Raw genomic sequence first — 24,621 nt, forward strand, 5'->3', positions numbered from 1 at the left:
ACCGTGTTGCCCAAGCTCCTTATACTCACACCCACTACGAGCACGTAGTTAAACGGCACCTGATAGAAAGAACAGAGCATCCGGCCTCTGACATGATCCATGAATCCACCGGGATTCAGTTTCTAATCGCGTTAGACATCACTCGCACCGCCAGAGGAGTGTTGAATTATAAATACATATCTGCGCTCGCAAATTTGCTAGACAATATCACAGAAATGTATGATGACACGTTTAGGTATACTGGAAGAGAACTTCAAGCTTATAAAACAGAACTGGTCCAGCATAGAATGGCTCTTAATTATCTCACAGCAGTGACAGGCGGATATTGTGTCACACTGGCAACGCAGTACGGCGTGAAATGCTGCACATATATAACAAATAGTACCGAGGACCCGGTCGAGGTCATAGACCAAAAGATGGACGATATTCTCCAATTGAAGTGGGAATTTCGCAGGAGACACAATCTCACTCTTGCTGCTGTGAGTAATGAGCTGACTGGTTGGGTGTCATGGTTGAACCCGCGAAATTGGTTCTCTGGTTTAGGAGAATGGGCTCAAGGAGTCATAATGGATGTTGGGAAGTTTCTTCTATGTATCTTAGGTGTTGTCATATCCATTGGCTTGATATTTAGATGCGGTCAGGCTTTAATGAAGTGCAAACGAAGTACCAGGGTGATGAGTCTAAGGAGTGAGGAAATTGTAATTCCAATGGATTTGATTTATGACCCAGATGTAGAAACAATGATGTGATGAAAATGCGATTTCTACGGTCCGTTTCTTTCACCTGTTTTTTTCTGGTTTTTCCAAGGTAAAAAGACCCACTTTTGACGAGGAATTTGATGATCCTGTATACAGACAACTGATGGATTAAAGAAGAAGTTTTGACAACCTTATACACAGATTTTTGATGAACAATGCCATAGACCCCCAGTTTCCCTAGAAATTTTAAAATTACGCTAGCCCAACACTTTTGTAAGCCTATGGACATTGACCAAGCTTTTTGCCCACACGCCTTTTGACAAAAGCACAAAGAAGACTGCATTCAACAGACACCGAACAAGACTTCAACCGACAAATGTTCATTAACCTGACATAGAATACCACTGCATTTACCGTAATTATGTCTTTTCTTCATCTCTACAACCTTCAGGTAATTACACACATAGTCGATAGGGAATACAGGCACAGATATCAGCAATCACATATTCCCCCATTCATGTATCATCAACTAAAATGTGCTCCCCATTTTGTTGCAACCAAAATCCGAAAAGAGCTCGGTAAAGTTTGACAGCCCATCCACAGACCCGTACCACGGGATAAGAAGGAATTCAAATGTATACTTCGCAATACCTCGAAGCTTGATTTAAAACACGTACGGCACGATGATACATGACCCCCAAACACGGATTCATACACACATGCTTCTGCTATCTCACTAGGTCATACCCTCTTCACACCTTCTCCTCTCTCCTCCCTTACCCAACCATGGAAATGTATTAACCCCTGACATATATTTTTCTCGTTTTGAAATGTTTTAGGAAGTGGCAGTTATTGTTGACTGCCAAAGGGTGGACTGTCAAAGTCAGAAAAATATCACGATGCACACTGCCATATTTGCACCTCATATGTGTCCCTGCTGCGCATGCGTGCACTCTCCCGTGCGTGCGCATACTCGCTGTTGCGGGCATCCGCAGGCGCACGGTATGCGCATTTACGGTAGAGATTGTAAGCGTCTAGCGGGCGACTCTTTCGTTACATATTTTCACCATATAATGTACTTTGTAGATTATGGTCCCTTTGATAGAATCTGAAAGTTTGGTTAATGTAGAATGTTCATGGACGGAGAAATCCCTCTTTGTTTGATACGAAGGGTCAGACAGGAGTAATACAGTGGTGTTTAGTATCCATCGGAAGAGTATTTAATTAGCAATATTCCGGTGTTGGTTTGAAGCGTATTAATCGCTCGTGCGAATAGTTATGGACATAAGAAGTTTATGTCCATTTACTATTATTTGCACTTACTTATCCATGCGGAGGGAAACCTAGTTTCCCACCCACCTGAGCAGTTGGAAATTGTCACAGCCCACCTGTATGAATCAACCTATGACCTTTTGTTATAATGCGAGGAGGAATTCCTGTGTCCAATGAACAATGAGATTGTAGGGACCATTGAATCGTATTGTGTGTGGGGCATAAATAGACAAGCCGATCACATCCAGCTCTCACTCTTCAACGGTTCTCATTGCTGATAATCGGGAGCTGGATGTCCAGAGGCGCATGCGATCGTTCCCCTTTGTGCGTAAGTTTTTCTCCGCAATCATATTGTATTTCTTGTTATTGTGGGCCATTTCTCTCTCTCTCTCTTCTCCCCTTTCTCTCTTAATTTTCCTGCAAACGTAATTGTATTATATTGTATTTCCTGTGTAGTTATCTGGTTAGTTAGTCTATGTTATATTGTAGTGTGTGACTTGTATTGTATTATTCTTTTTGCAAGTAATAACATTCATATAAGGCGTTAGACCCTAAGCACGGTATCTGTGTATTTCTTATAGTGTTAAGTATTCTCAGAGCGTCGGTGACGCTCGAACAGCTTTTAAGTTAATAAGGTTACACTGTGTTGCATCTACACCCTATCTCTACACTAAGGTTTTACTGCGTATTATATTGTTTATGGTTTAGATATAAAGGTTTAACATTGTGAGCGTCTGCGCCGCTGGTGATCTCCTCGTGGTCCCGAGCGTCCGCTACGCTATAGCGAATCATTACGTTAGTCGGCAGCCAATAGCGTGCCTGCCTGTGATCTCTTGGCCGTGAGCGAACGTGACGCTTGAGCGTCTCGACTACGGCTAAGCGATTGTTACGCAACGTGCGTACCCTTACGGTACTCCATACGTGAATAGCGTACAGTGTTCTTAGACCTCATAAAGGGTGTTATATAAGATAAATATTTAGCTTTATCAGTATAGCTGGAGCTAGATATATAACAGCACGCATGCATGAACTGTACATGTTGTAACATAACGTAGTGTACATTATTATGCACATATACATACTGTGTCACACGTATAGAATTGTATTTTTCTCAACATAACGTTTTTATTGAGCTTGTATAAATAGAAAAGGAACATGGGAGCACAAACACAGGGGAAGGGGAGATAGAACATCTGGAGGCATCGCTAACACTAGGCGCACAATTGCCAACAGGACGCCAGTAAAGGCATAGGTAACAAACATATAGAATATTGGCCCTCATTCCGAGTTGTTCGCTCGCAAGCTGCTTTTAGCAGCATTGCACACGCTAAGCCGCCGCCTACTGGGAGTGAATCTTAGCTTATCAAAATTGCGAACGAAAGATTCGCAATATTGCGAAAAGACTTCTCTGTGCAGTTTCTGAGTAGCTCGAGACTTACTCTTCCAGTGCGATCAGTTCAGTGCTTGTCGTTCCTGGTTTGACGTCACAAACACACCCAGCGTTCGCCCAGACACTCCTCCGTTTCTCCAGCCACTCCCGCGTTTTTCCCAGAAACTGTAGCGTTTTTTCAAACACACCCATAAAACGTCCAGTTTCCGCCCAGAAACACCCACTTCCTGTCAATCACATTACGATCACCAGAACGAAGAAAAAACCTTGTAATGCCGTGAGTAAAATACCTAACTGCATAGCAAATTTACTTGGCGCAGTCGCACTGCGGACATTGCGCATGCGCATTAGCGACTAATCGCTCCGTTGTGACAAAAAAATAACAAGCGAACAACTCGGAATGACCACCATTGATGGAAATGTTTATCTGCCAAGAGGAAAGATGAAGATTTCAGAAATAAAGGGGGAGAGCAAAACATGAGGAAGCCTATTCAAGAAGAATCGTGGCGATACCTGTAATGCAGGGGTGGGGAACCTTTGGCCCTCCAGCTGTTGTTGAACTACACATACAGTACCAGAATGCCTTGCTACAGTTTTGCTATTTGGCCATGCTAAAACTGTTGCAGGGCATGCTGGGATGTGTAGTTCAACAGCTGGAGGGCCGAAGTTTTCCCATCCCTGCAGTAATGCTACAATCCTCTGATCAATATAGAGGGAAAAACTAGGATTTTTATTACCTACTGGTAAATCATTTTCTCGTAGTCCGTAGAGGATGCTGGGATCCATATTAGTACCATGGGGTATAGACGGGTCCACCAGGAGCCATTGGCACTTTAAGAGTTTAACAGTGTGGGCTGGCTCCTCCCTCTATTTCCCTCCTACCAGACTCAATATAGAAACTATGCCCGAGGAGACGACATACTTCGAGAGAAGGAATTACACAGATAGTGGCGAGATTCATACCAGCTCACAAAATAAGGCAAATCCGGCCAACAGGCCGGAAAACTCAGCAACAGCTGAAACAGTACTGAAACAGGAACGAACACAGAACTTACCTAGGAACCAGGCAGTACTGAACCAATATAACCACTGCAGGATAAAGAAGCAATGGCTGGGCGCCCAGCATCCTCTACGGACTACGAGAAAAGGATTAACCGGTAGGTAATTAAAATCCTATTTTCTCTTATGTCCTAGAGGATGCTGGGATCCATATTAGTACAATGGGGATGTACAAAAGCTCCCAGAACAGGAGGGAGAGCGTGCAGGCTCCTGCAGAACTGCTTGACCAAACTTGAGGTCATCAGAGGCCAAAGTATCGAACTTGTAAAACTTAGCAAACGTGTTCGAACCAGACCAAGTAGCTACTCGGCAAAGCTGTATGGCCGAGACACCCCGGGCAGCCACCCAGGAAGTACCCACTTTACGAGTAGAGTGAGCCTTAACCAATTTTGGACACGGCAATCCTGCCGTAGAATAGGCATGCTGGATGGTGAATCTGATCCAGCGAGAAATCGACTGCTTAGAAGCAGGACGCCCAATTTTCTTGGGATCATAGAGGACACACAGAGAGTCAGATTTCCTGAGATGAGCAGTCCTCTTCACATAAATTTTCAAAGTCCTCACAACATCCAAGGCCTTTGAAGCAATTGAGGAGTCAGTAGCCACTGGCACCACAATAGGCTGGTTGATATGAAAAGCCGACACAGCCTTAGGAAGGACAAGTCCTGAGTTCCGCCCTATCTTCATGGAAGACCAGATAGGGACTTTTACAGGACAAAGCCCCCAATTCCGACACACGTCGAGCAGAATCTAAGGCCAACAAAGTTACTGCCTTCTATGTGAGAAACTTGATTTCAGCCTCCTGTAGAGGCTCAAACCAATCCGATTGCAGGAACTGTAACACCACATCCAGATCCCATGGTGCCGTTGGCGCCACAAAGGGGGGCTGGATGTGCAGAACCCCTTTCAAAAAGGTCTGAACCTCAGGGAGGACAGCCAATTGTTTCTGGAAGAAAATGGATAAGGCCGAAATCTGGACCTTGATGGAGCCCAATCTCAGGCCCAAATCCACACCTGCTTGCAGGAAAAGGAGAAACCGTCCAAGTTGAAACTCCACCGCAGGAAATTTCTTGGATTCACACCAAGACACATACTTTTTCCAAATTCGATGGTAATATTTAGACACTTTCCTAGCTTGTATCAGGGTAGAAATAACCTTGCTCGGAAAACCCTTCCGAGCTAAGATCTGGCACTCAACCGCCATGCTGTCAAACGTAGCCGTGGTAATTCTTGATAAGCGAACCGCCCCTGCAGTAGAAGATCCTCCCGAAGAGGCAGAGGCCTTGAATCTTCCAGCAGGAGATCCAGTAGATCCGCGTACCAAGCCCTCCTTGGCCAGTCCGGAGCAATGAGGATTGCCAGAACCTTTGTTCTTTTTACAAGCTGTAGAACTCTTGGAATGAGAGGAAGTGGAGGGAACACATACACTGACGGGAACACCCACGGTGTTACCAGTGCATCCAATGCCACTGCTTGTGGGTCTCTCGACCTGGAACAGTACCTCTGCAGCTTCTTGTTGAGGCGGGAGGCCATCATGTCTATGTGAGGAACCCCCCACCAACCAGTTACCTCCCCGAACACCTCCGGGTGGAGGCCCCACTCTCCTGGATGGAGATCTTGTCTGCTGAGGAAGCCCGCTTCCCAGTTGTCTACTCCCGGAATGACAATTGCTGACATCGCTACAGCATGCCTTTCTGCCCAGAGGAGGATTCTTGTCACCTCTGACATTGCAGCCCTGCTCTTCGTTCCGCCTTTTCGGTTTATGTAGGCCACTGTGGTCACATTGTCCGACTGCACCTGAACAGCACGATCCTGTAAAAGGTGTGCCGCTTGCGGAAGGCCGTTGTATATGGCACTTAGCTCCAGGATGTTTATCGGAAGAAGGGATTCCTGACTTGACCACCTTCCTTGGCAGGTTTCCCCTTGAGTGACTGCTCTCCAACCTCTTAGACTTGCATCAGAAGTTAGAAGGATCCAGTCCTGAACTCCGAACCTTCGCCCTCCAGAAGGAGAGGTAGTTGCAGCCACCAGAGGAGCGAAATCCTCGCTTTCAGCGACAGACGTATCCTCTGGTGCATGTGTAGGTGAGATCCCGACCACTGGTCCAAGAGATCCAGTTGAAAGGACCGAGCATGAAACTGCAGAGCCTCGTAGGAGGCAACCATCTTCCCCAGAAGGCGGATGCACTGATTAACCGATGCCCGGGCCGGCTTCAAGACATCCCGGACCATCGTTTGAATCACCAATGCTTTCTCCACCAGTAAAAACACCCTCTGCACCTCCGTGTTGAGAATCATCCCCAGGAAAGACAGCCTCCTTGTCGGCTCCAGAATGACTTTGGAAGGTTCAGGATCCAACCGTGCTCCTTGAGCAGATTCGTCGTGAGAGCAATGGATCTTAACAACTTCTCCCTGGACAATGCCTTGATCAGCAGGTCATCCAGATACGGAATTATGTTCACCCCCTGCTTGTGGAGGAGAACCATCATCTCTGCCATCACCTTGGTGAAAATCTTCGGTGCTGTGGAGAGACCGAATGGCAGTGCCTGAAACTGATAGTGATCATCTAACAATGCAAACCGGAGGTATGCCTGATGCGGCGACCAAATGGGAACGTGGAGGTACGCATCCTTGATGTCCAGGGACACCAGGAACTCCTCCTCCGTGAGTCCTGAGATAACCGCTCGCAGAGACTCCATTTTGAATTTAAAGTCCCCGAGATAAGGGTTCAATGATTTCAAGTTCAGAATTGGCCTGACCGAACCATCCGGCTTCGCTATCACAAAAAGGTTCGAATAGTAACCTTTGTTCAACTGATGAGGTGGAACTGGAACAATGACCTCTGACAATACCAATTTTCGGATAGGGTCCAGTAAAATAGCTCAATGGCCTCAATCATCAACTGCACCCCTTTAGCAAGTGATGCCGTCCCCTTGACACATCCCTATCACCGTCTGCTGTGTCAGAATCGGTATCCGTGTCATTCTGCGTAATTTGGGCAAGAGAACGCTTGTGAGAACCGCAGGGGGCCTCGGGGGAGCAGTACCGGACCATACTGCCATAGAGGACTGCAATACCTGAGTTGCATGCTCAGTCCTTGCAACCCTTTCATAAATCTGAGAAATAGCCCCCCTAAGAGAGGCTAACCACTCCGGTTCCCTAGCCGGGATCTGCGCTACAACAGTGCAATCCTGATTACATGGGATGGGAGCTTCCCAAGTAGATATATCCTCTGCAAAATATGAGACATAGTCTCTAGACATGGTTGCTTGCACACAGGGTACAGGGCAGACAGAGTTTCCCCCCCAAGAATGGCAGAGAGACACAGAGATTGGAGCCAACCCACACACAGCGCTATACAGGTATAGGTAGACCCTTTACCAGTGCTGACTGCGTCCCTTAATAGGTGACACAGTCTTTACACAGCCTCCCCTCCCTTCTACAATCCCGTGGTACCGTACAGATAGCTGGAGTTGCTCTGGAGGGACTGCTCTTCACAGGCAGCGTGTCTGCAGGCAGGAAAATGGCGCTGAATGCTGCTGGGTCTGCTCTGAGGAGAAGCTCCGCCCCCTTAATGGCACTGTCTTCCCGCTCTTCCAAGATTATACTGGCCTGATGATTTTGTGCTGGCTGAGATCCGAAGACCCCGACAGGCTTTCTGGTCAGTGTAGGGTTAAGACGCCGGCTCAGGGTGCCCCTCACAGCGCCGCACCATGTACCGCTGAGCCCCCACAGCGCAGTCAGTACTGCACTCCCTACCCTGTAGCCGCCATCTTCACATCGGCTCCCCGCTTGCCAGGGAGCTGATGACTCACTCGCCACACTTCAGCCCTGCAAGGGGGTGGCGGCATGCTGCCGGAGTGAGCGTTCCCCTGCGTCGGGGAGCGATCTATCCACTCCGGTGTCCAGTCAGCGGAGACAGTGGCTCAGACCCCGCAGGGCGGACACTGCTCCCCCCCTCAATCCCTCGATGCAGGAAGGCTGTTGCCAGCAGCCTCCCTGTAAAATAACAAACTCTAAAAAACTTTTACTAAAGAAGCTCTGTAGAGCTCCCCTAGCTGTGACCGGCTCCTCCGGGCACATTTTACAAATTGAGTCTGGTAGGAGGGGCATAGAGGGAGGAGCCAACCCACACTGTTAAACTCTTAAAGTGCCAATGGCTACTGGTGGACCCGTATATACCCCATGGTACTAATATGGATCCCAGCATCCCCCAGGACGTAAAATAAATATGCTTTATTTAATTTAATTAAGCTTTGTTCTATTTAAAGTTATTAAATGGATAATATAAAAAATTCAAAAACTTTTTTAAACTATTTTATTGTTTATTGTTTTTCTATTGTTTAAATTGGATTAAATCTGTTTCTGAAAGCTTAAGTCTCGCAGTGCAGTGTGTATGCGTAAGCCGGCGGTATCAGGCACACATGCACAGAAGTGGCCCCAGCTAGCAAGTGAAGCAGTAAGTTTCTGTTTGTGGCTGGTGGCCAGTTTTGCTGGGGCGGCTGAGCCACAATGAACTATCAATGATAAACAGCGGCAATAAAAGATTTTATTGTAGCACTGTGATAACCATCAATGAAAAAAAAAAGGCTACATATAAATACTCAGAACTCATATACTTATAAAAAATGTTACCACCAGCGACTTCAGACTGCAACAGGTCCACAGATGTGTCCGCATACACCTATCCTCAAATTGCACCAAATAGTCCAGTTTGTGCCATGGATTTTGCGACTTAAGCTGGGAACACACCTATACAATCGTCAGCACGTTCTTCCAATATCGGGTGAACAGCCGACGATTATATAGTAGGGATGAGCGGGTTCGGTTCCTCGGAATCCGAACCCGCCCGAACTTCAGTTTTTTTCACACGGGGCCGAGCGACTCGGATCTTCCCGCCTTGCTCGGTTAACCCGAGCGCGCCCGAACGTCATCATCCCGCTGTCGGATTCTCGCGAGGCTCGGATTCTATCGCGAGACTCGGATTCTATATAAGGAGCCGCGCGTCGCCGCCATTTTCACACGTGCATTGAGATTCATAGGGAGAGGACGTGGCTGGCGTCCTCTCCGTTTATAGAGAAGAGAGTGAGACAGTAGAGAGAGACACAGTAGTAATTTTGGGGAGCATTAGGAGGAGTACTAGTAGTTACTTGCTGAAGTGATAGATAGTGTGACTGTATTATCTGACTTGTGGGGGAGACACTGACAGTGGGGAGCAGTTAGAGTCTGAGAGCAGGACTCAGGAGTACATATAACGTACAGTGCACACTTTTGCTGCCAGAGTGCCACACTGCCATTGTGACCACACTGACCACCAGTATAATATATATTGTGATTGTCTGCTTAGGAGTACTACTTGCAAGTTGCTGATAGTGTGACCACTGACCAGTGACCTGACCACCAGTTTAATAATCACCACCAGTGAGTTTAATATATATATATATATATATAAATAATTGTATATAATATATATATAATATTGTATACCACCTACCCGTGTTTTTTTTTTTTTTCTTTCTTCTTTATACATACTACTATAGTAGCTTACTGTAGCAGTCTGCGGTGCTGCTGAGCTGACAGTGTCCAGCAGGTCCGTCATCAGTCATTACATAATAAATATATATACCTGTCCGGCTGCAGTACTAGTGATATTATATATATATATATTGATTTCATCTCATTATCATCCAGTCTATATTAGCAGCAGACACAGTACGGTAGTCCACGGCTGTAGCTACCTCTGTGTCGGCAGTCGCTCGTCCATCCATAATTGTATACCACCTAACCGTGGTTTTTTTTTTTTCTTCTTTATACATACTACTATAGTAGCTTACTGTAGCAGTCTGCGGTGCTGCTGAGCTGACAGTGTCCAGCAGGTCCGTCATCAGTCATTACATAATAAATATATCTACCTGTCCGGCTGCAGTACTAGTGTGATATAATATATATTGATTTCATCTCATTATCATCCAGTCTATATTAGCAGCAGACACAGTACGGTAGTCCACGGCTGTAGCTACCTCTGTGTCGGCAGTCGCTCGTCCATCCATAATTGTATACCACCTACCCGTGGTTTTTTTTTTTTTCTTTCTTCTTTATACATACTACTATAGTAGCTTACTGTAGCAGTCTGCGGTGCTGCTGAGCTGACAGTGTCCAGCAGGTCCGTCATCAGTCATTACATAATAAATATATCTACCTGTCCGGCTGCAGTACTAGTGATATTATATATATATATATTGATTTCATCTCATTATCATCCAGTCTATATTAGCAGCAGACACAGTACGGTAGTCCACGGCTGTAGCTACCTCTGTGTCGGCAGTCGCTCGTCGGTCCATAATTGTATACCACCTACCCGTGGTTTTTTTTTTTCTTCTTTATACATACTACTATAGTAGCTTACTGTAGCAGTCTGCGGTGCTGCTGAGCTGACAGTGTCCAGCAGGTCCGTCATCAGTCATTACATAATAAATATATCTACCTGTCCGGCTGCAGTACTAGTGTGATATAATATATATTGATTTCATCTCATTATCATCCAGTCTATATTAGCAGCAGACACAGTACGGTAGTCCACGGCTGTAGCTACCTCTGTGTCGGCAGTCGCTCGTCCATCCATAATTGTATACCACCTACCCGTGGTTTTTATTTTTTTCTTTCTTCTTTATACATACTACTATAGTAGCTTACTGTAGCAGTCTGCGGTGCTGCTGAGCTGACAGTGTCCAGCAGGTCCGTCATCAGTCATTACATAATAAATATATCTACCTGTCCGGCTGCAGTACTAGTGTGATATAATATATATTGATTTCATCTCATTATCATCCAGTCTATATTAGCAGCAGACACAGTACGGTAGTCCACGGCTGTAGCTACCTCTGTGTCGGCAGTCGCTCGTCCATCCATAATTGTATACCACCTACCCGTGGTTTTTATTTTTTTCTTTCTTCTTTATACATACTACTATAGTAGCTTACTGTAGCAGTCTGCGGTGCTGCTGAGCTGACAGTGTCCAGCAGGTCCGTCATCAGTCATTACATAATAAATATATCTACCTGTCCGGCTGCAGTACTAGTGTGATATAATATATATTGATTTCATCTCATTATCATCCAGTCTATATTAGCAGCAGACACAGTACGGTAGTCCACGGCTGTAGCTACCTCTGTGTCTTTTAGTTGTGTCTATTAAAATATGGAGAACAAAAATGTTGAGGTTCCAAAATTAGGGAAAGATCAAGATCCACTTCCACCTCGTGCTGAAGCTGCTGCCACTAGTCATGGCCGAGACGATGAAATGCCAGCAACGTCGTCTGCCAAGGCCGATGCCCAATGTCATAGTACAGAGCATGTAAAATCCAAAACACAAAATATCAGTAAAAAAAGGACTCCAAAATCTAAAATAAAATTGTCGGAGGAGAAGCGTAAACTTGCCAATATGCCATTTACCACACGGAGTGGCAAGGAACGGCTGAGGCCCTGGCCTATGTTCATGGCTAGTGGTTCAGCTTCACATGAGGATGGAAGCAATCAGCCTCTCGCTAGAAAACTGAAAAGACTCAAGCTGGCAAAAGCACCGCAAAGAACTGTGCGTTCTTCGAAATCCCAAATCCACAAGGAGAGTCCAATTGTGTCGGTTGCGATGCCTGACCTTCCCAACACTGGACGTGAAGAGCATGCGCCTTCCACCATTTGCACGCCCCCTGCAAGTGCTGGAAGGAGCACCCGCAGTCCAGTTCCTGATAGTCAGATTGAAGATGTCAGTGTTGAAGTACACCAGGATGAGGAGGATATGGGTGTTGCTGGCGCTGGGGAGGAAATTGACAAGGAGGATTCTGATGGTGAGGTGGTTTGTTTAAGTCAGGCACCCGGGGAGACACCTGTTGTCCGTGGGAGGAATAGGGCCGTTGATATGCCTGGTGAAAATACCAAAAAAATCAGCTCTTCGGTGTGGAAGTATTTCACCAGAAATGCGGACATTTGTCAAACCGTGTGTTGCCTTTGTCAAGCTGTAATAAGTAGGGGTAAGGACGTTAACCACCTCGGAACATCCTCCCTTATACGTCACCTGCAGCGCATTCATAATAAGTCCGTGACAAGTTCAAAAACTTTGGGCGACAGCGGAAGCAGTCCACTGACCAGTAAATCCCTTCCTCTTGTAACCAAGCTCACGCAAACCACCCTACCAACTCCCTCAGTGTCAATTTCCTCCTTCCCCAGGAATACCAATAGTCCTGCAGGCCATGTCACTGGCAATTCTGACGAGTCCTCTCCTGCCTGGGATTCCTCCGATGCATCCTTGCGTGTAACGCCTACTGCTGCTGGCGCTGCTGTTGTTGCTGCTGGGAGTCGATGGTCATCCCAGAGGGGAAGTCGTAAGGCCACTTTTACTACTTCCACCAAGCAATTGACTGTCCAACAGTCCTTTGCGAGGAAGATGAAAAATCACAGCAGTCATCCTGTTGCAAAGCGGATAACTGAGGCCTTGACAACTATGTTGGTGTTAGACGTGCGTCCGGTATCCGCCGTTAGTTCACAGGGAACTAGACAATTTCTTGAGGTAGTGTGCCCCCGTTACCAAATACCATCTAGGTTCCACTTCTCTAGGCAGGCGATACCGAGAATGTACACGGACGTCAGAAAAAGACTCACCAGTGTCCTAAAAAATGCAGTTGTACCCAATGTCCACTTAACCACGGACATGTGGACAAGTGGAGCAGGGCAGGGTCAGGACTATATGACTGTGACAGCCCACTGGGTAGATGTATGGACTCCCGCCGCAAGAACAGCAGCGGCGGCACCAGTAGCAGCATCTCGCAAACGCCAACTCTTTCCTAGGCAGGCTACGCTTTGTATCACCGGTTTCCAGAATACGCACACAGCTGAAAACCTCTTACGGCAACTGAGGAAGATCATCGCGGAATGGCTTACCCCAATTGGACTCTCCTGTGGATTTGTGGCATCGGACAACGCCAGCAATATTGTGTGTGCATTAAATATGGGCAAATTCCAGCACGTCCCATGTTTTGCACATACCTTGAATTTGGTGGTGCAGAATTTTTTAAAAAACGACAGGGGCGTGCAAGAGATGTTGTCGGTGGCCAGAAGAATTGCGGGACACTTTCGGCGTACAGGCACCACGTACAGAAGACTGGAGCACCACCAAAAACGCCTGAACCTGCCCTGCCATCATCTGAAGCAAGAAGTGGTAACGAGGTGGAATTCAACCCTCTATATGCTTCAGAGGTTGGAGGAGCAGCAAAAGGCCATTCAAGCCTATACAATTGAGCACGATATAGGAGGTGGAATGTACCTGTCTCAAGCGCAGTGGAGAATGATTTCAACGTTGTGCAAGGTTCTGCAACCTTTTGAACTTGCCACACGTGAAGTCAGTTCAGACACTGCCAGCCTGAGTCAGGTCATTCCCCTCATCAGGCTTTTGCAGAAGAAGCTGGAGGCATTGAAGGAGGAGCTAAAAGGGAGCGATTCCGCTAGGCATGTGGGACTTGTGGATGGAGCCCTTAATTCGCTTAACAAGGATTCACGGGTGGTCAATCTGTTGAAATCAGAGCACTACATTTTGGCCACCGTGCTCGATCCTAGATTTAAAACCTACCTTGGATCTCTCTTTCCGGCAGACACAAGTCTGCTGGGGTTCAAAGACCTGCTGGTGACAAAATTGTCAAGTCAAGCGGAACGCGACCTGTCAACATCTCCTCCTTCACATTCTCCCGCAACTGGGGGTTCAAGGAAACGGCTCAGAATTCCGAGCCCACCCGCTGGCGGTGATGCAGGGCAGTCTGGAGCGACTGCTGATGCTGACATCTGGTCCGGACTGAAGGACCTGACAACGATTACGGACATGTCGTCTACTGTCACTGCATATGATTCTCTCACCATTGAAAGAATGGTGGAGGATTATATGAGTGACCGCATCCAAGTAGGCACGTCAGACAGTCCGTACTTATACTGGCAGGAAAAAGAGGCAATTTGGAGGCCCTTGCACAAACTGGCTTTATTCTACCTAAGTTGCCCTCCCACAAGTGTGTACTCCGAAAGAGTGTTTAGTGCCGCCGCTCACCTTGTCAGCAATCTGCGTACGAGGTTACTTCCAGAAAATGTGGAGAAGATGATGTTCATTAAAATGAATTATAATCAATTCCTCCGTGGAGACATTGACCAGCAGCAATTGCCTCCACAAAGTACACAGGGAGCTGAGATGGTGGATTCCAGTGGGGACGAATTGATAATCTGTGAGGAGCGGGATGTACACGGTGATATATCGGAGGATGATGATGAGGTGGACATCTTGCCTCTGTAGAGCCAGTTTGTGCAAGGAGAGATTAATTGCTTTTTTTTCGGTGGGGGTCCAAACCAACCCGTCATTTCAGTCACAGTCGTGTGGCAGACCCTGTCACTGAAATGATGGGTTGGTTAAAGTGTGCATGTCCTGTTTATACAACATAAGGGTGGGTGGGAGGGCCCAAGGACAATTCCATCTTGCACCTCTTTTTTCTTTCATTGTTATTTGCGTCATGTGCTGTTTGGGGAGTGTTTTTTGGAAGGGCCATCCTGCGTGACACTGCAGTGCCACTCTTAGATGGGCCAGGTGTTTGTGTCGGCCACTAGGGTCGCTTATCTTACTCACACAGCTACCTCATTGCGCCTCTTTTTTTCTTCTTTGCGTCATGTGCTGTTTGGGGAGTGTTTTTTGGAAGGGCCATCCTGCGTGACACTGCAGTGCCACTCCTAGATGGGCCAGGTGTTTGTGTCGGCCACTAGGGTCGCTTAGCTTACTCACACAGCTACCTCATTGCGCCTCTTTTTTTCTTTGCGTCATGTGCTGTTTGGGGAGTGTTTTTTGGAAGGGCCATCCTGCGTGACACTGCAGTGCCACTCCTAGATGGGCCAGGTGTTTGTGTCGGCCACTAGGGTCGCTTATCTTACTCACACAGCTACCTCATTGCGCCTCTTTTTTTCTTCTTTGCGTCATGTGCTGTTTGGGGAGTGTTTTTTGGAAGGGCCATCCTGCGTGACACTGCAGTGCCACTCCTAGATGGGCCAGGTGTTTGTGTCGGCCACTAGGGTCGCTTAGCTTACTCACACAGCTACCTCATTGCGCCTCTTTTTTTCTTTGCGTCATGTGCTGTTTGGGGAGTGTTTTTTGGAAGGGCCATCCTGCGTGACACTGCAGTGCCACTCCTAGATGGGCCAGGTGTTTGTGTCGGCCACTAGGGTCGCTTATCTTACTCACACAGCTACCTCATTGCGCCTCTTTTTTTCTTCTTTGCGTCATGTGCTGTTTGGGGAGTGTTTTTTGGAAGGGCCATCCTGCGTGACACTGCAGTGCCACTCCTAGATGGGCCAGGTGTTTGTGTCGGCCACTAGGGTCGCTTAGCTTACTCACACAGCTACCTCATTGCGCCTCTTTTTTTCTTTGCGTCATGTGCTGTTTGGGGAGTGTTTTTTGGAAGGGCCATCCTGCGTGACACTGCAGTGCCACTCCTAGATGGGCCAGGTGTTTGTGTCGGCCACTAGGGTCGCTTAGCTTAGTCATTCAGCGACCTCGGTGCAAATTTTAGGACTAAAAATAATATTGTGAGGTGTGAGGTATTCAGAATAGACTGAAAATGAGTGGAAATTATGGTTTTTGAGGTTAATAATACTTTGGGATCAAAATGACCCCCACATTCTATGATTTAAGCTGTTTTTTAGGGTTTTTTGAAAAAAACACCCGAATCCAAAACACACCCGAATCCGACAAAAAAAATTCGGTGAGGTTTTGCCAAAACGCGGTCGAACCCAAAACACGGCCGCGGAACCGAACCCAAAACCAAAACACAAAACCCGAAAAATTTCAAGTGCACATCCCTATTATATAGGTCTGTATGCAGTACCGATGTAGGATCGTAAGCCGCTAATTGGATTATAAGGATCCTGCAGCACTTGGGATCGGGAGGCCGTATTGTATGTGCTGAAGTGCAGTCCAAAATGAATTCAAATAGGGGAGCCACACCAACTGTCACCTCAAACACTTCCAAACATCGCTGTCTGGAACTCACTGGCAGTTGGTGTGGCTCCCCTATTTGAATTTTGGACTGTGCTGCAGCCCCACCTCTGCACCTGCCACTAGCAAGAAAGTCCCGGAACAGAGCATTTTGTACCTAATGGAATGGGTCATGTTGGAAGGTACGTAAGCTAGTATTTCATGAAGCTGCTGTGTTTGACTCGAATGCTAACCTTTGTAAAAAGGCAATAGACGGATGTCCAATATGAGTGATCCGTGTCATGCTTTGTGCCAATTATGAGCGACTATAAGCGGCTTTGTATGTGGCTACACTGGGAATAGGATGCTAAATTAAGGAAAAAGTCTGAATGGCTACACATGGCAGAGTATCTAAGTCGCACCATGCACCTTGCTCCATGTGGTGCAGAAAAGATAAGCGTATATGAGGACACATCTGTACGTACACAAAGCAAAGAACCATTTCTACACCAGAATGTAGCATATTACTCAACTTTCTCCAGGCTATGGGAAAATAATTATTGCTGGAAAGATTTATGAGAAATGTGCAATGAACACAGTTTGAAATACTGAAGTATCAAGTAAGTTAGGAAATAAAACAACATTGCAAAATGGGTTTATTTCATAGGCTATATTTTCTCCTTCCCTAAATGTTAATTTACCTCGTCATTCAGCAAGAAATAGCCATTTATTCTGCCTTCAGGGTAATGAGCTGAAGAAATCACTTTACAAATGTGTCATCTGCACAGTGTAACACATATTACCCTATTTTTATCCATTGTCTATTTATGCCATTGTTCAGAGACGGCTGTAATTACTCAGAAGCCAAGAAGCTGGTGCCAGGAAGATGATCGGCAGAGAGAAATGTACATCCAAATGTAGAAATACAACTACAGAGGGGGAGACTTACTAGAGTAAAGGTTTTGGGGGTTGCACAGTCTCTGTTCATGGGCGCAACTGGCGATTTTGTGCATATAGCACATGCACACATGCAGATGTATGCATTTTCAGAGTAGGACACAACTTGTCTGGATCTGTCTTTCTGAGAAATAAGGTGTTACAGGGACTGGGTGGTGACACTTCCATTGCATGTAACTGCACTGGCTTGTGGGAGTGTCTTAGGGGTCTATTTATTAAGCCTTAGATGGAGATAAAGTACCAGCCAATCAGCTTCCAACTGCCATGTCACAGGCTGTGTTTGAAAAATGACAGGAGCTGGTTGGCTGGTACTTTACCTCCGTCCACTTTATCTCCATCTAAGGCTTATGGTGTGTGCACACGGTGAGATTTTTTCTTTCGATTTTGACTATATAGTCAAAATCGCAAGAAAAGTTAGTGCAAATCGCAAGGTGTTATGCCACTTGCGATCCCGATTCGATCCTGATGCGCGGTCCCGCCAGGTCGGTAGCGCAAGAAAAAATAGACTGTGCAGGCAAGTCAATCCTTGCTAGATCGGTGTACTATCTGGTTCATCTCACATTTCAATTAAATCTCACATAAGCCAAAATCTCACATAAGCCAAAATCGTAAGCACATATAGTCCATATCTCAAGAAAAGTTAGTCAAAATCGGTGGTGCTGGGCTCCGGGGAGTTCAGGGGAAATCGCAAAGTGAAAATCAGCATAGCAAGGATGTCACCATGTGTACACACCATTAGTAAATAGACCCCATAGGCTTTTATAAAGAGCTCTGTACGATCCTGAGTCATGTATAATTGAAGCCTGTTTCCAGTGGATCTCTTGCACCTAGTATGGGGCTGATGCAAGTGCAGACAGGCAGGTGCGACAGATAAGTAAAATCAATACACTTGCACATGCTGGGACTCTTGCATTAGTTGATCTCAATCATCCCCTTTATGAGAAGTTTATGAAACTTAAGATTTAAAAAACAGAAGAAGAAAACGAAGACTCTTAAGATTTATTAAAGGCAAAAATGCACATCAAACTACGTCACTGCTAGCATCTTGTCCTCCAAATAAATGAGGTGCACAATTGGATGCATTAGAAACATGACATCACAAGAGGATTTGCCTGATTCTAAATAAGCAACATACAAAGCCTGTCTTTTCCAACTTCCCATTTACAATATACATTTTATTTTTATCTTTATGCCTCAAGCCATACTTTCCATCTATCCTGATGTATATAGACAGTCTTGTAATTGGTGTGATTGCGGCAGGAGACATTCTGGCAGACTAGGCAACTACAGATGTGTCCTCATACATCGTTCCTGAATATGCCATGCAGCGGGAGATGCATGGCGTGAGTGAGCTGACAGGTCCCGTGCAACTCTGTTACCATCAGGTGGCTTTTTTCCCCAAAAATGCATCTTATTCGTATCACTATGTGAATAAGAGGCACAAGCAGACGCCACTGATTAAGATGATATGCAGCATGCCTATATTCTAAGAGCGTCTGCGGTGTATCTGCATACGAAATGGTCTGTTACAGTGTTTTTAGGAAAACGCTGTAATGTAACATTTCATATGCAGATACAGCCACGGTCGCACAAAAAATATAGGAATGCTGCATATCATCTTAATCAGCATAAGCTGCTTGTGCATCCTATTCGCATCATTTTGCTAATGAGAAGCATTTTAATTGAAAAAGTTGCATGAAAAGACATTCGGCGCTACGGAGTCACACCACTAAAAGGGCTGTTTAACGTGCAGGGAGGCTAGAAGTATGAGGACACATCTGTATGGCTTGAAATAATGCATGCTTACCTATGTCCACAATGAGACTACCTGGCTTTTGCTCCAGCAGAAATTGTCGAACCTTTGGCCAAGCTTTACTCTGCACTTCATTGAAGTACGGGGCGGTGCTTTCATACACACTGTGTACATGTTGATTTTCCAGCTGGGCAGCTTCATAGTCCATGCTGGAAGAGAACAATACATAAATATGAGTGCAAAAGCAAATACAACCAAAAACTCACAGCTAAAAACATCCATGAGAATATTAATCTAAAATGTCTAAAAACTTTCACTCATTATTTAGAAAAATACTCTACTGGAAGACGAGGGAGACTCCTGATTTTTCAGGTAGTCCACCGGACCCCTGGAAGAGTGGGTGGACATCCTGCATCCCGCCCATTTCCCAGTGAAGTGAGCAGGAGGGGGAGATAATACCAGAAAACGCGAGTCTGTAGGGAGGGGATGTGGCCAGTGACAGATTTGCGTGGCCAATGACCGCTAGGAGAAAGAGAAAGTAGGCAAATATGCAGTCTGGACATGTCTTATCCCAGACACCAATACTGGAAACAGATGCATAAAAATCAGGTGCTGTTAAGGATCAGGATTAAAAAAAAATGAAGGCTAATCCTCTCTGTAGGGTTCTTCATAGTCCAACAGGTTCTATACAACTACACCAGAATTTCCTTCTTATTCATTTTCTTAAGAGCCTCTATTTTAAAGTAGGTCTATCTACAGATAAAACTGCATCGGTGCCCTTTAAATATCAATAACGTTATCTCAGTGAATGCGAGCCTAAAGATAATGAAAGTATTGCTTAGCGCAGAGGTTCTCAAACTCGGTCCTCGGGAGCCCACACAGTGCATGTTTTGCAGGTAACCCAGCAGGTGCACAGGTGTATTAATTACTCACTGACACATTTTAAAAGGTCCACAGGTGGAGCTAATTATTTCACTTGCGATTCTGTGAGGAGACCTGCAAAACATGCACTGTGTGGGCCCCCGAGGACTGAGTTTGAGAACCTCTGGCTTAGAGTGTGAGATAGAGACAATGGGCCTAATTCATGTTTGTATGCAATGGCCGATATTCATGCAATGGAGCGATTATCAGCCAACTACGCATGTGCTGCGATTGCAGTGCGCATGCGCCAAGCTGCCGGTGTGATTTCAGTTGCAAGGAGGATTTCAAGTGGGAGGTGTAAATGGGGAGTGGTTGGGGAAACGCAGGCGTGTCATGGCCATTTTTGGGGCGTGTATCTGCCGTCAGCTGTGAGCTTGAATTAACAAAAACATGGGGTCTGCGTTGCTACTGCCGTGTCCAGTGTGCATAGCCATAGCCCTGCCGTAAACCTCGATGTTCCTGGTTTATGTGTACAGGCTGCAAATGTGTACGCAATTGTGAATGAGTTTGTGATGCCTCCGGAGGGTGTCTCTGTTCATTCCTGGACGGCAGCTTCACTTGCTAACATTTGCAGCTCCGTAGCCTAGAGAATCGCAATCACAATTGCAACGGCGTACAAACATAAATTATGCCCAATGATCACTAATACTAATAGGCGCCCCACAGAGGCCACTTATATTACTGCATGCCTAAGGTCCAAAGCACCAAATATGCAGTGATCAATGATCTCTAGTCACCAAGAGCTGTTATACAGTAATATCACTATCAGTATACAGGTTGAGTATCCCATATCCGAAATACGGAATATTCAGAAATACAGACTTTTTGAGTGAGAGTGAGCTAGTGAAACTTTTGTTTTTTGATGGCTCAATGTACACAAACTTTGTTTAATACACAAAGTTATTAATAATATTGTATTAAATGACCTTCAGGCTGTGTGTATAAGGTGTATATGAAACATAAATGAATTGTGTGAATGTACACACACTTTGTTTAATGCACAAAGTTATAAAAAATATTGGCTAAAATGACCTTCAGGCTGTGTGTATAAGGTGTATATAAAACATAAATGCATTCTGTGCTTAGATTTAGGTCCCATCGCCATGATATCTCATTATGGTATGCAATTATTCCAAAATACGGAAATATCCGATATCCAAAATACTTCTGGTCCCAAGCATTTTGGATATGGGATACTCAACCTGTATTATATACAATTTGAAGTAGCAATTCAATTTAATATGCTGGACAAATATGAACGTGAAAGTAGAATTCGTGTACAGTAGAAGGAGCCAAAAGTTTGTACTGTGTATCGACAGATGCCCAGGGACAGGAAAAGAGCATCAGGGGTTAATTAGAGTCCACGTCTCCAGAATTACAGATGTAGAGCATGAATTTGTGGTTAGCTGTGTGAGTAAATTTTTTTATTCGTTTTCCTATTGAGTGTACATAAACACAAAGCATAATACAATGGACATGTATAACAAATTGAACAAACAGTACAGACAGGTGAATAAACGCCAAAGACTAAAAAATATAGTCAGTGAAATATGGAACCAACCCAGAACCCACCGGACATTCGTTGTAGATATAGAATAATAGACACAAGTTGGGGTAAAGAAGGGGGGGGGAGGGGGGGGGAGGTAAGACTGCACAATGTAAATTAATTACCAAGAGAATACAACGAATGGGAAGGTGGTAAGTAAAAACTTAGGAGGAAGGAAAGAAAGAAAGAAAGCAGACAGTTGGGTAGTTAGCAGAGACCAGGGAAAAGTGTTGATTGAAAAAGATACCATGGGGACCAGACCTTGTGATAAGTGGCCATGGAACTGTTTTGCAAGCATGTACTATACTCCATTGAAGCCACAAAATTGGGTTCCAATGTATAGACAGTCAAAAAGTCAACAGGGTCGACATGTTTTTTAGGGGTTTTTCATGCTTTTACAACTCTTGCCTCATTTACTATCCATGTCACAAACTATTACCTTTAGTAACCTTGTGGCGAGTGAAGCGAACCACCAAGCCTGTAGCGTAGCGAGCGAACGCATTTCAACAAATTTGGATAAAAATTTTTTAAAAACACAAAATATCACACACACACACAAAAAGAGAATTTGTGTTGAATTTTTTACGCTGTCAACCATATGGTGTCGACCTAATGACTGTCTATATTTTAATTGTCTATCTTCTATACCACACCTGTTACATATATGGACCACCCATTTGGCTAGATGTTTATCAGTGTGAGGCACCAATGCTATTCTGGAGGATCACAAGGTACTATTTTGAGTTAGTGCTTATTTGAAGGTCTCTCATTTGATTGCACAAGGATTAATGTCCATTGCACCAGGATTAATGTCCATTGACATTACTATTTAATAGGGAGAAGGGCATTTTTGGTAAGTGATGCATTGGGAGTGTTGTTGCAATGTGAACACGGCAAATGTGAAGATGCAATGGTAGTGGTTACAAAAGGGGAAGCGTCTTAGAAATTAGTAAAGAACTGATGCCGTTGTATAACAATTGTGATTTCTGTATTTGTAAAAAATATTTTGGTGGACTTGGGAGTAGTATAATCAGGTTGTAAAGGTGCATACACACGGTGCAATGTATTTTTGCGATTTTGACTATATAGTCCAAATCGCAAGAAAAGTTCACACATATCGCACCATGTGTACACAGCTTGCGATACCGATGCGCGGTACTGCGGGATCGGTATCACAAGAAAAAATAGACTGTGTAGGCAAGGCAATTTTGACTATATTCTGTAAAATCTAGTACAAAGTATAGTAAAAAATGGCCATAGTCAAAATCGCAAAAAAGCCAAAATTGCACCGTGTATATAGACAATATCGGTGCTTCTGGGCTCTGGGGGAGTTCAAGGGAAATCGCATAGTCAAAATCGGGCATAGTCAATATCTCACCGTTTGTATGCACCCTTAGGGGTATACTCAATTGAAGTCGAAACCTGCCGCCTTGTCGGAAAGACAGCAGGTTTCGACTTTTACAGGTCAGAAGGGGTTCCGACCTATTCAATCCTTGGCTTTTTTTCCGAAGAGTCGGGGAATTCGACTTGTCGGAAAGCACGTGGATCGGTGGAATAGCCACCGATCTGCGTGCTTCTGTCAAAAACGGGACCACAATCAGAAACGGGACCAAACTCGACAGGTTGTGGTCCCGTTTTCGACAATCTCAATTCGACTTTAAAAAAAGTCGGATTGAGGTGAGGAGACGGGGGAGCAGGGCGGAGGGCTATGGAGAGCGGGGCGGCGGGCTAAGGGCAGGCAGGTACCTTACGACGGGCATCCCCCCGGCTAGGCACCTCTCTCCCTGCAGCGCTCCCCGGCCGGCACTGGGCTACACGGCTGAGTACCGTGATGTGCAGCTCCCTCCAGCAGCTCCCTGTAATCTCACACATGGGGAGCTGCTGATAGCAGCAGTACGGACGCCAGCCAAATCCGACAGTCAGATCTGGCAACTCAATTGAATAGGGCTTGTCGGATCCATTCCTACAAATGCATATCGGAATAGATCCGGCAGTAATTGAATATACACTTTAGTCGGTGTTGATCAGAAAGAGGAAGCAATAAGGTTGCTGGTAGCCAGAGTTGAGAGAACAGAATCCAGTGTGTGGAAGGAGGAAGGAGAGAAAGAAATAAGGAGGCAGCACAATCCTCGGGATTATCAAACTAGAAGGCTGAATGATGTATTATAAGTATCCCTGTAATTTATTTGAAAGTGCTGACAATTATGGATTACACAATAAAAACAATCTGCATTAGATCTTACATTTTCCTCTCATTGGTCATTTATTCATGATAGTGTGTCATTAGGCAGGGACCTATGTAGTTCTTTACCCATTCATATCGGATTTACTCTCTCTGTTTTGCTTTTGTAAATATGGAAAATCAATTGCTATGGAAACATTAAAGTCAAGGACATAATACAGTTTTTTTATTCTTAGTCTAGAATCACTATTGCCCAAAAAATGTAATATCAGTTTTTACATAATAAAAATGACTGAAAACACATTTTTACAGACACATTGGGGGTAATTCCAAGTTGATCGCAGCAGGAATTTTGTTAGCAGTTGGGCAAAACCATGTGCACTGCAGGGGAGGCAGATATAACATGTGCAGAGAGAGTTAGATTTGGGTGTGGTGTGTTCAATCTGCAATCTAATTTGCGGGGGGGGGGGGGGGCAGATATAACATTTGCAGAGAGAGTTAGATTTGGGTGGGTTATTTTGTTTCTGTGCAGTGTTGTTATATCTGCCTCCCCTGCAGTGTACATGGTTTTGCCCAACTGCTAACAAAATTCCTGCTGCAATCAACTTGGAATTACCCCCATTGTTAGGTTATATCAAAATGTGATTAAAACAGGATGAAGCTAAATCTACATCAAAAGGGGACTAAAATTTTGTTAACCCAGCAATCATAACCCTACAAAATATCATGTATGTGGCACTACTATAGGCCTGAAGGGAGCCCTGTGATGCCATGGGGCAACTTGAATTATTTTTTTTAACAGTTTCCCCTTTGACACTTTTTTTCTTAATAGCCATGGAGAGATGAAGATCTAGGG

At 45.2% G+C, this 24,621-nt stretch overlaps 1 protein-coding gene across 1 annotated transcript in view; it reads right to left on the reverse strand.

The window, feature by feature from the left end:
• TRMT9B (tRNA methyltransferase 9B (putative)) overlaps window positions 1-24,621 on the reverse strand; it is a 94,192-nt gene that overhangs the window by 35,487 nt on the left and 34,084 nt on the right. The window contains exon 2 of the mRNA XM_063950547.1: window positions 19,171-19,325. Within this exon, the coding sequence (XP_063806617.1) occupies window positions 19,171-19,324 (154 nt within the window). The 5' untranslated portion in view covers window position 19,325. The remainder of the gene's footprint in view (window positions 1-19,170; window positions 19,326-24,621) is intronic.

This window comes from Pseudophryne corroboree, chromosome 1, assembly GCF_028390025.1.
Source record: "Pseudophryne corroboree isolate aPseCor3 chromosome 1, aPseCor3.hap2, whole genome shotgun sequence".
Taxonomy (NCBI): Eukaryota; Metazoa; Chordata; class Amphibia; order Anura; family Myobatrachidae; genus Pseudophryne; species Pseudophryne corroboree.